A 16,252-nucleotide genomic window follows, 5' to 3' on the forward strand; every position below is an offset into this window, starting at 1 on the left:
GGAGCCAAAAATACCATGGGAGCCATCTTGGAGTAAAGGCTGGCCTGGGCCAAGTAGGCAGCAGCTTCTCATCCCCAATACACTGAACAGGCAGGATCTTGCAACAGACTCAAAACCCAAAATTCAGGTGCACCTGGAAGACGTCTCTGAAAAGTAGTCATTTCCTAATGGTTCTACATACTAGCAATAAAGCTACTCACCATAGGAAATTTGCAAGATTCAACCCAGGAATTAAACTAAAAAAAAAAAACTAAGAAGACAAACTAGATGCAAACCCCAACTTACAGCTCACCAAATGCAATCCCAGGGGGCAATGAGGAGGAACAATCTGAAACTCACCCACCTGGCCTCTCTGAAATGGTAACAACAAAGCAAATGAACAAAGGTCTAGAAAAAAATCAAATCAGAAATAATTCCTAAGATAACTATTGTCATCATTTATGTCAGTGGCCCCCAAGCTTCATGCAATTATGTGTTCGCGATTGGTTCATTGTCTAGCACTCAGATTGGTGGTATGAGTGCTACACCTACCTAGGTATGGAGTCAGGATATGATATGATGGTGCGAAGAAGGTGTGTCTGTCTCTCTTGCTGGTTGTTGCCTTGCTGTTTGCAGTCACCAGGAAGGGCTGCCCTGCCATGCCATGCTGCCTTGGAGCCAACTGAATATGGACTGAAACCTCCAAGAACTGTAAGAAATAAACCTTTCCTTCCCAAACTTTGGGTGTCAGGTATTTTGTCTCAACAACAAGTAAAAAGTAACTAAGACAACTACACAGACAGTAACCATAGTGAAAGGCATGCTTAGTGACTCTAGAACAGATACTCTTAAAAAAAAAAAATAGAGGAGCTAAGGAAACCATGACTGGCCAACATAAGGAAGAAGTTGAATCCATAAAACAGATTCAAACAGATATCTAGCAGACTAAAATTTTCACTGAAAGTATACATAACAGTATGAACCAATGTGAAGACAGATTCTCAGGTATAGAAGACAGGATTGCAGTTAATGATCGGGAAAAGAAGGATTTCTTAAAAATAGCAAGGGACCGTGAAGAATCAATCAGGCATCTACTAAACAATGCAAAGAAGAATAACATAAGATTAATTGGAATCATTAAAAAGATAGTTCAATTGACATTAAAAACAAAACAATAACAACAACAACAAAAACCTGTTCACAGAAGTCATCAGGGAAAAACCTGTTCACAGTCCCTATCAGGGAAAAAGAATTTGACATCAGATAAGTGAGGTACATAGAACTCCAGTTGTCCAGGATCAAAAAATCTACATCAAGGCATATTATAGTCAAGACTCCAAAAATTCAACATAAGAATAGAATATTAAAATCTTAGAAAAAATAAAAGCTGTTACAGAAAAGAAATCATCTATAAAGGAAACCTATCAGAATTACAGCAGACTTTTCAACACCCTTAAGTCACAGACAGACTGAAGTGAAGTATTTCAAGCCCTAAATGAAAATAAACAACCCAGATCAATAGGTCTCACAAAAGTGTTTCAAAGTTGGAGAAATTAAATACTTCCATGACAAAGAGTACCTGAGAAAATTCATGAATACAAAAACATCACTCTGAAATGTTCTGAAGGACATTCTAGAAAGACCGAACGATTACAACTCCATGAACCTTAAAAAAATGAACCCATCAGACAAGTCAATTTAAAAAAGAGGAAAAAAGCAAGCTAACAACAGGAAATTAACATGACAAGGATAAGTCAATATACTTCAGTTTTAACCATAGCATTAATGGTTTCAATTCTCCAGTCAAAAGAAGCAGACTGGCAGAATGATCAAGCAGCAAGCTCTAACAATATGCTGCACACAAAAAACACATTTTATTACAAAAGAAATTTATAGACTGAAAGTCAAAGGATGAAAGGCAATACTCCATGCAACAAGAACTTGAAAAAATGTATAAGTGGCTATTCTATTTGCAAAGTGAATTTCAAGCTAAGACTGATTAAGATAGAGAAAGAAGGAATCCCTGTGAAAGGAGCAATCCAAGAGGAAAAGATAATCATAAATATATATGCACCAAACACCAGTGCACCAAATTATATAAAACAAATATTAATGGACATGAAAAATCAAGAAGCATTAGTACATTTGTAATGGGGAATCTTAATGCCCCACTGTCACAAATAGAATAAATAGAGAAAAATCAATGGTGAAATATTAGAACTGAATCAAATGTTTAACCAAATGGACTTAGTAGATGCCTACAGAGTGTTCCACACCACATCAGAATACTTCCCAGCTGTACATGGGATGCTTTCCAAAACAGACCACACACTAGCTCATAGAACATGTCTAAGTAAATGCAAAGGAATTGAAATTATACCATGTATATTATCAGAAAACAGTGCAATGGAATTTGGAAATCAATGGCAAAATAAACCTCAGAAACTTCAAAAAAACATGGAAATTAAATAACACATTCCTGAACAGCCAATGGGTTGCAGATGAAATTAAAGAACAAATCAGACAGTTTCTACAATAAACATTAATGCCAATACAACATACTGAAACTTATGGAACACAATGAAAGCAGTCCTATTAGGAAAATTTACAGCAGTGAATACCCATATCAGGAATACCCATAATGTAATGTATCTCAAGTTTCTAGAAAAAGAAGAGCAAGTCAAGCCCAAAGCTTCAATGAGGGAGAAAATGATACAGATCAGAGCAGAAATTAATGCTTTGGAGACTAAGAAGATAATACAAATAATCAGTGAATCAAAGAGTTGGTTTTCTGAATTAAATAAAATTGACAAACTCTTAGCAACTTTATCAAATAAAAGGAAAGAAAAGACTCAAGTACATTCAATTAGGCATAAAAAGGTTGAAATCAAAACATCTTGCAGAAATTTAGAAGATCATCTATTCCTGCTTTGAGAACTTGCATTCTAATAAAATAAAAAACACAGAAGAAATGAACAGATTCCTAAATACATATCAATTACCAAAGCTGAATCATGAAGATATAAAAATTCTAAATAACTTATTATCACTCAATGAAACTGAAGATGTAATTAAAAACCTACAACAAAGAAAAGCCCAGGTTCTGATGTATTCTTTACTGAAATTCTACAAAAAATTCGAGAAGACCTAGTACTTCTACTTTTAAACTCTTTACTGAAATTTAAAGGGAAGTAATATTCCTAAATTCATTCCGGGAACCAAGCATTACCCAGATACCAAAATCAGAAAAAGACCCAAACAAGAAAGTGTACAGGCCAATCTCCCTAATGAACATAGATACAAAAATCCTCAATAAGATACTGACAAATAGAATGCAGAAAATCACCAAGATTATACACCATGACAACGCAGGATTCATTTAATGATGCAGGAAAGGTTCAACATATATACACAAATCAATAAATGTAATATAACCATATGAATAGAGGCAAGGATAAAATCACATGATCATCTCAACAGATGCAGAAAAAACATTTGTTGAAGTCCAACACCCATTCATGATAAAAATGATGAAAAAAATTGTAATAGAAGGTCTTATCTCAATCTGATAAAAGCCAAAAAAAATTTGATAAAAACCATCTATGACAAACTGACAGCCAACATCATACTAAATGGAAAAAAAAGTTTTCACTGTAAAATCAGGAACAAGACAAGGATGTCCACAATCACCACTCCTATAGTTCTGGAAACATTAGCCAGAGCAATGAGACAAGAGAAAGAAAAGGAATAAAGATAGGCAAAGAAGTTAAACTACCATTATTTATGGATGACATGACATCCTACATAAAAGATCCCAAAAACTCCACCAGAAGACTACTAAATTTAATAACCAAATTCAGTAGTGTAGCTGGATACAAAATCACTCAAAAATCAATAGCATTCCTATACAGGAGTAACAAACTCACGGAGACAGAAATTAGGCAAACACCTTTCAATAACATCCAAAAAAATGAAATACCTAAGAATGATAGTAACAAAGGAAGTGAAAGAATTCTATATTGAAAACTACTGTTCTCTGGAAAAAGAAATTAAAGAGGACATCAGAAAATGCAATGATATCACTTTCTCAAAGGTAGGAAGAATGAATATAGTGAAAATGGCCATATTTCCAAAATTATTATACAGATTTAATGCAATATTATTAAAATTCCAATAATATATCTCACAGAATTAGAGAAAACAATCCTAAAATTTATGTTGAACCAGAAGAGACCTGAAATAGTAAAGGTGATTCTGGGCAACCAAGGCAGGCAGAGAGCATCACAATCTCTGACTTGAAATTATATTATAAAGCTGCTGTGATTAAAAACAGCATGGTACTGGGGAAACACACACACACACACACACACACACACACACACACACACACACAGAACCCAGGATCAATGCAACAGACTAGAAGATGCAGAAGCAACCCTAGACATATTTAGCTTCTTTGTCTTTGACAAAGGTGCCAAAGACGTTCCCTGGAAGAAAGATAGCCTCTTTAATAAATGGTGCTGGAGAAACTGTCTTTGTACGTGCTGAAGATTAAAACTAGACCCATCTCTTACCAAGCACTAAATTAAAATCAAAATGGATTTTTAAAAAGAATAAAAATCTAAATATTAAATAGAAATCTACTGGAAGACAGAATAGGTAGAACTCTTGAAGACATTGGTGTAGGCAAAGATTTTATGAACAAAACCTAGACCACAAGGTGAATATTACCAAAAATTAACAACTGGGATCATATCTTGTTGAAAAGCTTTTGTGCAGCAAGAAAACCCACCAACAGAGTGAAAAGGCAGCCTATCGTGTGGGAAAAAATGTTGTCAGCTATTCTTAAGACAAAGGACTACTATCTAGAAAATATAAAGAACTCAAAAAAAATCAGACTTCCCAAATTTAAAGACCCAAATCAAAAATGGGCATCTTAGATGAATATACACTTCGCAGATGAACAAGTAGAAAAGCAAATAAATGTACAAAAAAAATTCAATATCACTGGACATTCCAGAGATGCAAATTAAAACAATACTGAGATTCCATCTCATCTCCAAAACAAATGGTTATTATCAAGAAATCTACCAATAACAAATGCTAGTGGGGTTGTGGGAACCCTTTTCTACTATTGGTGGAACTACAGATTGGTACAAACACTGTGGAAATTCCTCAGAAAATTAGGACTAGAGGTTGGTTCTATTATACCCAGCTAGTCCTCTTCTTGGTACCTTTCCAAAAGAATTAAAATCATCATATCACAGAAATACACACACACACCTATGTTTACAGAGGCACAGTTTGTAATGGCTGAATCTTGGAAACAACCTAAATGCCCATCAACTAATAAGTGGATGAAGAAGATGTAGGTTTTTAAAAATATATAATGGAGTATTATTCTGCCATAAAGAAGGATTAACTACAGATATTTCTAGCTAAATGGATTTACCTTTAGGCCATAATTGTAAATGAAATAAATTGGGCATGTATGTATAAATATCTCATTGTTTCCCTGATGTAAGAAACTAAAAATATAAAGACCATAATGTTAATATTTATTGTGAAATAGGAAGAAAATATTCAAATGGGGAGGGGAACTTCCAAGAGTGGGTAGAGAAAGTAAAGAAGAGAAAAGAAGGAAAAAATGGAATCAAAGCTTTTGTAAATAAGGAGAGGAAGAGAGGTTGAAGGGAGGGTAGGGGAATGGAGGAATGGGGAAAAAACGAATAAGTTCTTGTATACAGATACAAATTCCCTATATTAATGTGACATATATATATATATATATATATATGTATATGTAGTACCAACAAACAATTAACTAAAAAAATCTACAAGGAATGAATTCAAGACAGAAGAAACTTCCTATGCAAAGGCCCTGAATCAGAAAAAGTGAGTTTGGGGAAGGAGATATTTGTCTCCTAAATATTTTTCCAACCTATTTTTCCTCTTCTTTATCTCTTCTCTCTTCTAAAACTTTCCCAGATTTCTCTCCTTGTAGCTGATGTCCCCTCAAAATTTTGCTCTGTCTCCTAATAGAAAGGTCTGAGAATGTAACTCTGACATTCCTGTCCTCTGCTTCAGACTTTTTCCATGAGTAGCCTGCTTTATCTATGTGGAAAGTTCCAGATGCTGATGCATGATGGGTAGAGCCTTCTAGGAAGAAGCTCCTGTCTACTCCTCCACTTCTTTTTTTTTTTTTTTTTTTTTGTACTATGGATTCTGGACACACTAAAGCATAGTGCCCGTGACATATTATACTTCTAGTCTCTAAGCCTTGTCCCAAGCCCTTTTCTTTCCTTTAAAACCATCCCTTCTGTCCCATTTTTACCTGACTAATTCAACAGTTAGACTCATCTCAGAAGTCACTTCCTTACACTTTCTTCATAGGTTGGGAATACTCCAGTATTTCCACAATGTCATAATCCAGGAATTATTAAGATAATCTGAATATGTTGCTGTCTTTTCAATCAGCTGCTAATTTTTTTAAGGCCAATGAATCGTTCTTAACTATGTGTTATTCCCAAAGCATGTGAAGTTCTGGCCAAAAGCGGCGATACAGGCTACATTCCTCTCCTTCCTCATATTGCACTGCATGCCCTTCCTCCCTAAACTGTCTTGATGTCTCAAGCCCACAGCACACAGCTTTCTTGTGAGACGTTATTCAGGTGAATGTATTCCAAAAGACGCCTGACAATTTTCAAGATTCTTTTCATCACATTCATCTGTAAAATTCAAATGTAAATGTTCAACTTAGAAAGATGTGAAAGACATCATATAAAGGATAATATTCACATGCCTATCAGAGGAAAACACGGAAGAATAGTAATTATTCTGTGACTCTGGAGCGTTAAGTAGTGACCAATTTTCAAAGAAAATAAAATACTTGCAGAAGTGAGTTTATTCTAAATTATTCCACATACAGTGTTTAATCTCTGCTTCTTCTGGCAAGTTTAATTTCTACTTTTTTGTTGTACTTTCCATAATAGCTAAAAGGTGGTATAGAAATTAAAAGAGATTCTAAAGCAATTCTTTGTAAAAGTAACATATTGTTTCCCTTGGTAGCTCCCTTTTATATTATGCTCAAAGTTCTAGAGTTCAGTAGAAAAATGGTTATTTTGCAATTGTATGCACTAACAAAAGTAACTTGTTAGTTTTGTATCCTAAGGGGCTGGGGATTTAGCTCAGCGGCATAAGAACCTGCCTTGCAAGCAGGCGATCGTGAGTTCGATGCCCGGTACCAATAAAAAAATAAATTTAAAAAAAGCCAAATGAGCAGTTTTGTATCCTAATCACCGGAAGAAAAAAAGGTAAGAGAAAAGTTATCACAAAACCCTTCCAAAAGATTAGTAAGAAAGATGAGATGAATGAGGACATGGAGAAGCCACTGTCTATTCAGTGGGCAAGCAGAATTTACTCATTCCGTTCCTGGGATAAACATGCAAGATCATGAGTTCATTCACTTTACACAGGGCATAAACCTGCCTGGTTTGTTGCATTGTCCACCCAGACACAGACACAGACACACACGCACGCACGCACGCACGCACGCACGCACGCACGCACTGCTTTATTGGGTTTCCAGTACTTCTAAGATTGGATTCAAAGATTCTCATAATCACCTAGAACCTTCCTTCCCCTTTAAGACCTTCATGCATTTAAACACCCTGCTGGTCCTTCCATATGACAATTTTTTTCACCCCTGGCTGATCTGACTCATTTTTTGGGAATTAATTCAAATACTACCAATTCCATATGCCCAGTGAAACACTCTGGACTCCCTTCCTCCTGCATGAGGAAAACCAATGTTTTGTTTTGATTTTGGTTTTGGTTTTTGCACTCCTAACCAATCCTATACTATCTTTACTTGGGTGATGGATATTTCCTGTATTCTGAGCTTCCTGAGACCAGATAGTGGTGTAGGAAGTTTGATAAACTAACTAGGTGATTGAATTGGAAAGAAAGGCTACATGGGACATCTCCCATTCACCTCGGGTTCATGGGAATGTAACCAAGTTACTCTCATGTAACTTTAGTAAGATGGCTAAATTGCTACAGTTATCTGATCATGTATCTGATCTGATCAGGCCTCTTCCCCAAGATCCAGCTCTAGAGAAGGAAGAATATTTTCACTCTTAATTTCCAAAATTGTTCCCTTAGAATACTTATTTTATTTGTTAGGGACAATTAAGTTACAATTTAATCCAAAATAAGGGCTTTATAAAGTATTGCACACCTTTCTTCTTCACTCCAAAAATTTCAAAGACTTATATTTGTGCAAGTAATTTAAAATCAGGGAATGAAAAATGAAAGAATACTGATGAAGGGTTTGTTTATGTACTTTTACACCACCGTGGAAGGAAGACATAGTGAAGTTTACATTTATGCCATGTAAGCCTCTATAGAACCAGATGTGCCTTGCAAGTTACCTTCTAACTCATCTCCACTAAATGATAAAGCCTTTTTTCTGGCAAAAGCTTAAGAAACTGCTGTTTTCTATCAGCAGATACAACAGATGGCTGGCACATGCCTGCTTTGCTAAATGAAATGGGTTCTCTGCAGAATTATTCTTTGATCCCTAGTGACATGCCTACAACACCACAATGCAAAATACCACAGTGCAGCAGATCTAAACATTGAAGGTTTAAAGCTGTCTTTTTGATATGAGTACCTCCTTTAAAAAGCCATGCCCATGGTATGTAAACATATTCACATTCCCACTTTGAAATCATGAAACAGAGGTTTCAGATGAGACATTTTCTTCATTTGGTGACATTATCCCACACCAAGGTATGATAGCAAATCCCAAGACTAAGAAGGTACAAAAGCACGTAAGCAATAATTATAGTACCCTAACAAGCATAAATCCATTGGGAAAAAGTGTGAACAGTACTCATTTACAGGTTTAAACAATGAAAGGTACTACTAGTACTTCAGGGTTGGAAAGAGGTGTTTGGCAGTTCTTTTGTAGCTAGAGAGGAATTAACATTCACCTCAACTATTATTTTTTGATTTTTGTAAGAGAGAAAGGCAATAATAATAATAATAATAGTTCATATCTTTTTGTTCAATAAGTCCAATGTGAAAATTGAGACTACAAATTGCAGCAAAAATTTAATGGAACCAATGTTATGTCATATCAAACACTGCATTGAAAAACTAAGCTATCTAGGGCTTTAGGGGTAGTACTTAGTAATAAGACTGTGATCTAGTTGATATTAAAGAAACATGTCAGTAGAATGGTTCTGGCTTTTTAAAAATTAGCATATATGTGAGTCAGCTGTCAAAGAAATGGCTCCCTTTCTGTTCCTATTTTTTCCAGTGAGTCTTTCCTCACATTAAAGCTGAATTTGAGTTGCACTGATTGGAGCCATTCACAAAGGCAGCACTATCCAGGCAAAGTACTCAAGTTTTCTTTATACATATTTCTTTATTGCTATTGTCATTGTTAATATTTCTGAAAGGGCTATGAATTCATTTAAAATTAAACCTACATGTTGGGAAATGTTTCATTTGATACACTGTCTTAAACATTTTTAATATTTTCTATTTTTGTTGGTCATACACAAGGGATGTGTTTCTGCAGTTTAATCCAATATACCCAATTCTTCTGCAATATGCATATCCTCAGGGCTGTAGAAAAAAATTCTCTTCTTCCTTTCCTGTGCCCAGAGCAACACTGAACAGTTGTTTTTAAACATCTTGAAATTGAGAAAAATGAAGTTACATCACTGACTTCTATTGGTTGTAAGAATTCTGAATATGACACATGATGAAAAGCTTACTCCAAGATCTGGACCAGTTAGTATAGATATCTAGAGCTTGGTTTGTAATCCAACTGTAGACTTGAAGTTAATATTGGTTGGTTATCCTTACTCAGAATTTCTATTCCATAGATACCAATTTTGACCCAACCCTGCCATCCATCTTAGAAATCCAGGCATTTAGTCACAAGAAGATGGAAAACTAGTTCAGATAGTTCAGCATAAGTCCATCACCACTGTTAAAAAGGGCAACATCAAAAAAAAAGATTCCTCATTAACTAAGTACTGAATTACAAGTATCTTAGCATGTTTATGCAGATGATAGAACATATTATGGTTATCAGATCTATATGAGCATTATAAATGAAGGTCTATTTATAAGAGCAGTATTTATTTTGGCCTCACACCAAACCTGTTCATATGGAAATCAGCAGTGGTATCCTAATGTTAGCATTCAGATTTGTCTAACAAAGTTTCACATTAAAGGGGCCAGGGATTTAGCCCAGTGGCATAAGCGCCTGCCTGGCAAGTGCTAGGTCATGAATTCCGTCCCAGTACCAAAAATCAAAACAAAACAAAAAAACCTTTCACATTAAATTTTTACTTGAGAGCCATTGGGTTTAGGAATTGTTCTTTTCCAAATAAAACATTTAATTAGTTGGTGCCCAATTTAGAATCCGACAGACTCTGCCTGTCTCACATTTAGACATTCTTTAACGATGAATATTAACTATTAAAAAGTTATATACAATAATAAAATATTTTTTTCATCTTAATGTCTAAAGATTAGAGCCTAAGACTCTTCAGTGGAAACTCTCCTCTCATCAAAAATCTCTGCATCTAAGAGGTGGGCCAGAAAATGAGTATTTTATGAAGGAGTAATCAAAATATACAATTCACTGTTTACATTTTTTTAAGTTGACATTGTCACTAATTCTCATCAAAATACCTTGCTTACGTCAAACACACTCATCCATCATTCTTGCCACTTTCTAAAGTAGCACTGAGAGTCCTCTGTTGTGTCTTTACAATTTAATTTTAAAAAAACATGGTGAATGCTTCTGCTGAGCGCCATCCAATAAAAAGACAGGACTGTAAAAAATTACTTTGTGTGCTCATCCACCTTACCCACTGTATCTGACATTTTGAGACTTCTAGCTCTTCTCTAACGTCAAAATGACCACTCAAATTTAGGGCATGAGAGGTAAAATGAGTAAGTTCAGGACATCCGGGCAATCGTGACAATACAACTGAAGAAAGTAATGAAAGAGAACTTGCAGAACTGCTTCAGAAAGTGGCAAGAATAAATAAGTGTGTCTGAAAGAAAGGAGAGTATTTTGTGGAAGAATTAATGGCAAAATATCATTAACTGTAATACTTTTTTACCTTCAGGATTCATGATAGTTTTCAGTCACCTATGTATATGAGAGATAAAATGGGGCAAAGTTGTCCATGGAAAACTAGAATTTCAGAGAGAAGAGAGAGAGAGAGAGAGAGAGAGAGAGAGAGAGAGAGAGAGAGAGAAAGAGAGATCTGGGGCAGGAAAATGTCTTCTTAAGCAGATATTTTGGATAGTACAAAAGTGAGAATCAGATAAACATCAGACTCCATAGATACAATCACCCATGAAAGCCATTAGTTGTAACATTTTGTTGAGTAATGCATAGTATAAAAATGATACCAGATAATAAGATAAAATATAATGCAGAACATCATACAACTTTAAACATTTTTATGCATATTTAGTTGAAAATGATTTTTTAACATTGCATATCAATATATATTCACTGTGGAAAAAAGTAAAACATAATAGATAAAAATGTAACCAACATTTACCCCTGGGAAGATCAGATTGGATGGTTGGTTGGAAGATTGATTGGATGGTTTTTTTATCCTGTTTCTGCCAACCTATTCCCTAATTGAATCAAACAGAATACACTACTTAATTTGTCTTGAACATCTTTCCATGGCCTCACATAGACATTTAGAATATCCTTACTAATGCTTCATTTTATTTTTATGCTACAGTTGCTAGACATTTACATTGTCATCATGTTTTTACATGTATCAACAACATGATGCAGAACATTCTTTGACCTAATTTTTAGTCACATTTATGATTATTTCCTGAGGATGAGGTTGTAGAAGTAAAATCTTTCATTCAAAGACTTTGTATCAACCCTTTTACCACCCAGGTCAAACTGCCCTGAAAAATGACTAATACAAACACCAGCAACATATGACTATGTACAATTTCCCACATATACCGACGCACTTTTAAAGATCAGACCAACTCAACATGGAGAAGTAAACCTCACTGTAAATTTTATTTGCATTTTTCTGAACAAAAACATAGGATGAACACTTTGATTACTGGACTAATAATTTACTGGAAGTAGATGACACATCATTGCCTCTACTAGTTCTCAATCCTAAAGCTAATTTAGTTCATCTACATGTTGCTAAAACAAATATCAAAATTTTAAATTTTGTTAATCAAGTATGTATTTTATTTATGTATCATAGAAGCACCTAAGTGCTTGATACAGTTTAGATGAAATACTTGGGTAGTAGAATGAATTTTTCATTTTCCAAATAAATGTTTTGATGTGGTTTGGCTTTAGCCTCAGATGTGTTTCAAAATACTTAATTGGTATTGAAGTCATTTTTCCCATCTTCAAAATTTTCATGTATTTCAAACTTATGGAATGAAAATCCATATAACTTTGGTAAAATTAATCATATTTAAATGATAATTTATGGAATGAAAATCCATATAACTTTTGGTAAAATTAATCATATTTAAATGATATTTTAAAACGTGTTACAGTTTGGCACTGTGCAGACTCTTTTCCCTTGCAAGCCGCACCCATAAGAAAAAGACACGAGATTTCCTTTAGTAATCTGGGGAAAGTATCCAGAAAATATTGAGTATGAGGGAAAAACAAATGTTAGTTGTTTCATCTTTATGCCAGCTCTACTATGCTCCCTAGCCTTGACAAGACATGTTGCTCAGATTGCATGTGTCTAATCCATTTTGTATTCAACAAACATATTTGCAATGTTTGAAAACCTGTACTGTTACAAAGCAATAAGAAGCCTACCTTTCAAATTTCATTCTTCACCATACAAATTCATATGCAGAAAAAAGAAAAGAGCTCTTAATGTTTTCTGCCTCTCTTATAGTTACCATTTTTTTTTAGCTAGTAGGGTACTACTTGCTAACAGTTATGATGAGTTTAAACAAGGATGAGTCAAAAATTCCTTTTTAAAAATATTGAATTAATATTGAGTCCATGTGGCAAGTGGTCAACTACAAATAAACAGATTTGAAAGAAAAGAAAAGAAGATAATAATAAAAGGCCATTCATTGACTTATGACTTATTCCACAGCGTTCTAAATATAATTGTCCATAAAGTATCTACGAAGAGTGAATTGCAGGGAGAAAGAAAAAATTTTCCTGTAGAACAACAGGAGCCTCGGTGAACTTGTCTGCCAAATGGGCTATCAGAATACATGAGCTTCCTGTCATGAATTTCAGTGGATCCAAAAAGTCATTTTTTAGCCACATAGCAATGGAAGTGTTCAAGAGTCTGGACTTGACCTATTTTAGAAGTAGAATTTTTAAAAAAGAAACAAAGAACAAAATTTGGGTGGGGGAGGAGAACTGAATGAGTGTGCCCCTAGTATAATAGAAAATTAGAGGAGACCAAAGTAGTTTCTCTCAATTTAAAAGTTACTTTTATAAAGTGTTTTTAATCATGTTTTTCTTGAAAATAGCCATGTAGGAGGTTTAAGAAAAAAGATCCAAAAATGTGATTTTTAATTGTAATTGCAATGATTCTCACAGTAGATGCATTTTACCAACTAACGAGCAGAAGAACATATTACTTACCACTATCCTCTGGAATATATTCTCCAATTGTACCACAGAAATCAAATGTATATAAGCATTTTACTTTCTCAGTTTATATTGCACTGACAGTGTATAAAAGGTAACACAAATATGCTCAGGTGCTAAGGAATAAAAGAAGTGCTTCATAAAAATAGATTGCAATTTTATTTTTCTGTAAGAAAGTATTTTAAATAGTAACTTTGAAAATCAATAAGCTGAACTATTACAACGTTCTTAAATAACACCTTTTGATTTTATAAAGTTCTAACAAAAAATATATAGGTTCATACTGTAGTGAATAACATTTGCCATACCAACTTTTTAAAAATGTATATTGTCAAAGTACTTAAATAGACATAAAATTTGGTTGTAAAGTATAAACAATGTCATAAGTGATTAGTACACACTATGGAAAATATTAAATACTGTGTTGCATTTTACTATGTCAATGATCACAGAAGCATGGTGATATTGGTATTTGAAGTCTTCCTATTTCAAGCCTCCTCAAGACACCAAATCTTATTTAAAAAGTGAGTTTAGGCACATCACTTACCTTTTCTTTTAAAAAAAAATCTTTAATTTATGTGACAATTCTAAATAAATGGAAATTCATCTTTTATTTGCTTTCATGACTTTATAAGAAATTACTCGTTAAAACTATAAAACATACTACACTACCCACTACTATTTATTTCTATTTGCCATCAGGCAGTAAAATATCAAAGGGCAATTTTCTCCACCCTTTCTGGTTATCAGAACTTACCTGCCCTGCAGCTTGCCAGGTAAAGTTCATGGAATGAATGTTGACAGGAATGGCTGGCATTCTCTGCTGTGCTTTTCTGAAATCATGTGTGAAAGGGGCCATCTTCCCCTCTGAAACAATCAGGATATCTTCTTCAAATCCTGTGTTTAAAAATAACAGATACAACTATCAAGCTAGGTGGAGTGTAAACAATCCAAATCAGAAGTATCATGCAAAAAGAAAAACAGTTAGTACGGGTCACTTCTTTCCACAAAGCACCTGTCTTGGTACCAACAGCACTGTCGAGATTACTTTTCCTCCTGATGTACTAAGAAAGATGCTAACAGGCACATGCTTTCAGGGAAAAGCACGGCACGGACTAACTGATCCAAAAATGCTGAACACACCTAAAACGTAGGGTGCTAACAACAGCAAGTACGATGGGGTTTGTCTTCTCGAGAGAAGTTTATAAGGTTTCAGGTGGAAAATCTCCAATTCACAGAGGGGCGCAATTGCCTGTGGAAGTGAAGTTGTGCAGCACACTAGCTGCGCATAGCCTAGTTTAGCAGAGGGAGACGCCTGCAGGGCAGGTCCGGCCGGGGCCTTACCTATGAGCACTCGGGCCTGGTGGGCGTCGATCCACAGGTACAGGCTCTCCTCCGGCGGCTGCCCGGCCTCCGCCCGCAGCGCGCCGAGCAGGCACGGGAGGACGCCGAGGAGCCGCAGCGCCGCGCACGGGAAGCAGCTTCTCCGGGCCATGCTGCGGGCCTCCTCCTCGGTGCTGGGGCGACTCCCGCCGCACTCCGACAACCGGTCTTAGTGCTCAAGTTCCCGGCCGGGCTTCCGCGCCCTCAGCCAGAGCGGTTTCCACCTCGACGGCCGGGCATGCAACCGCGGAGCTCGGGTGCTGCAGGGCGGGGAGTAGCGAGGAGGCGCTGCGCGGGCGGAGGCAGAGCTGACCGCTCTGCAGCTGCCAAAACGCTTGGCAGCGCCAACGTCAGGAGGTCAAATACAGAGAGAGAGAAAGGGCGGAAAGGGCTGGCGCAAGAGAGGTGCTAGTCAGCAGCCGGCCCCCCAGAGGCCGCCGGAGGGGTGCGGGGGCGCGCAAGGGGCGCGCAGGGGCGGGGCCGCGAGGACCCCAGAGGCTCTGCCCAGGGGGAGAGCCAGGTGCACCGCACGCCCGGGCACCTGCGGTCCGGATGCCCTAGGAGAGCCCTCAGTAAGACCCCAGGGCCATCCCTTCCTCCTCCTCCGGCCAGGAGTGGCGTGGGGAGGTGGCGGGGGTGGGGGCGCTCTGCGTGGGTTGTGCTCTAACGAAGGTGATGATGATGATGCCCTTTTCTATCCCGGGGCTAAGCGGACGCTACTGTCCAGGAGGCTGGAATGGCGCAGCGCATTCGTTCTGCACTTGCCAGACACCCAACAGGTGACCAAAGTTTCTCTTACTGGTAAGCCAGCTCCTAGAAGGTCTTGGTGATACCGGTACCTACTGATACTTGACCCCTTGAAGGCAGAGGTCCCGGGAGGTCGTAAATATCTTTACGTTTGTTGGTATTGTATAAAACATTTGAAGCGCGTGCACTGTTGCTGAAATAACAGGCGCTTGGGAGCAAGACTAAGGTTCTAGCCCAGCCTGCGCGAAGTGTGCTTCGCAGGCCGTTATGGGCTGTCTGTAGCGACTCTACATCCACCAGAACACCAGAGCAAAGGATTTATACCTCCTGCCTAATGGCTGGGACGTGCAAAGAAAATGAAAGCAAAAGGTTTTTCCAGAATGTAGAAATTCTGTTTTCAGACTCAGAAAATCTTTGTTTACTTCTCTTTGTTCCTTAGCACCCAGATGCTGCCCCGCGACAAATGCCTCAAGG

The 16,252-nt window shown here is 36.8% G+C and overlaps 1 protein-coding gene across 1 annotated transcript in view; it reads right to left on the bottom strand.

Moving 5' to 3' along the window:
• Wif1 (WNT inhibitory factor 1) overlaps window positions 1-15,457 on the bottom strand; it is a 79,511-nt gene extending 64,054 nt beyond the window's left edge. The window contains exons 1-2 of the mRNA XM_003476109.5: window positions 14,993-15,457; window positions 14,406-14,545 (exon numbers count right to left, since the gene is read on the bottom strand). Of these exons, the coding sequence (XP_003476157.1) occupies window positions 14,406-14,545; window positions 14,993-15,143 (291 nt within the window). The 5' untranslated portion in view covers window positions 15,144-15,457. The remainder of the gene's footprint in view (window positions 1-14,405; window positions 14,546-14,992) is intronic.
• Window positions 15,458-16,252: the final 795 nt, after the last annotated feature.

This window comes from Cavia porcellus, unplaced genomic scaffold (genome assembly GCF_034190915.1).
Source record: "Cavia porcellus strain 051 isolate PalLab524CR breed Dunkin Hartley unplaced genomic scaffold, mCavPor4.1 scaffold_8, whole genome shotgun sequence".
NCBI classification, from domain to species: domain Eukaryota; kingdom Metazoa; phylum Chordata; class Mammalia; order Rodentia; family Caviidae; genus Cavia; species Cavia porcellus.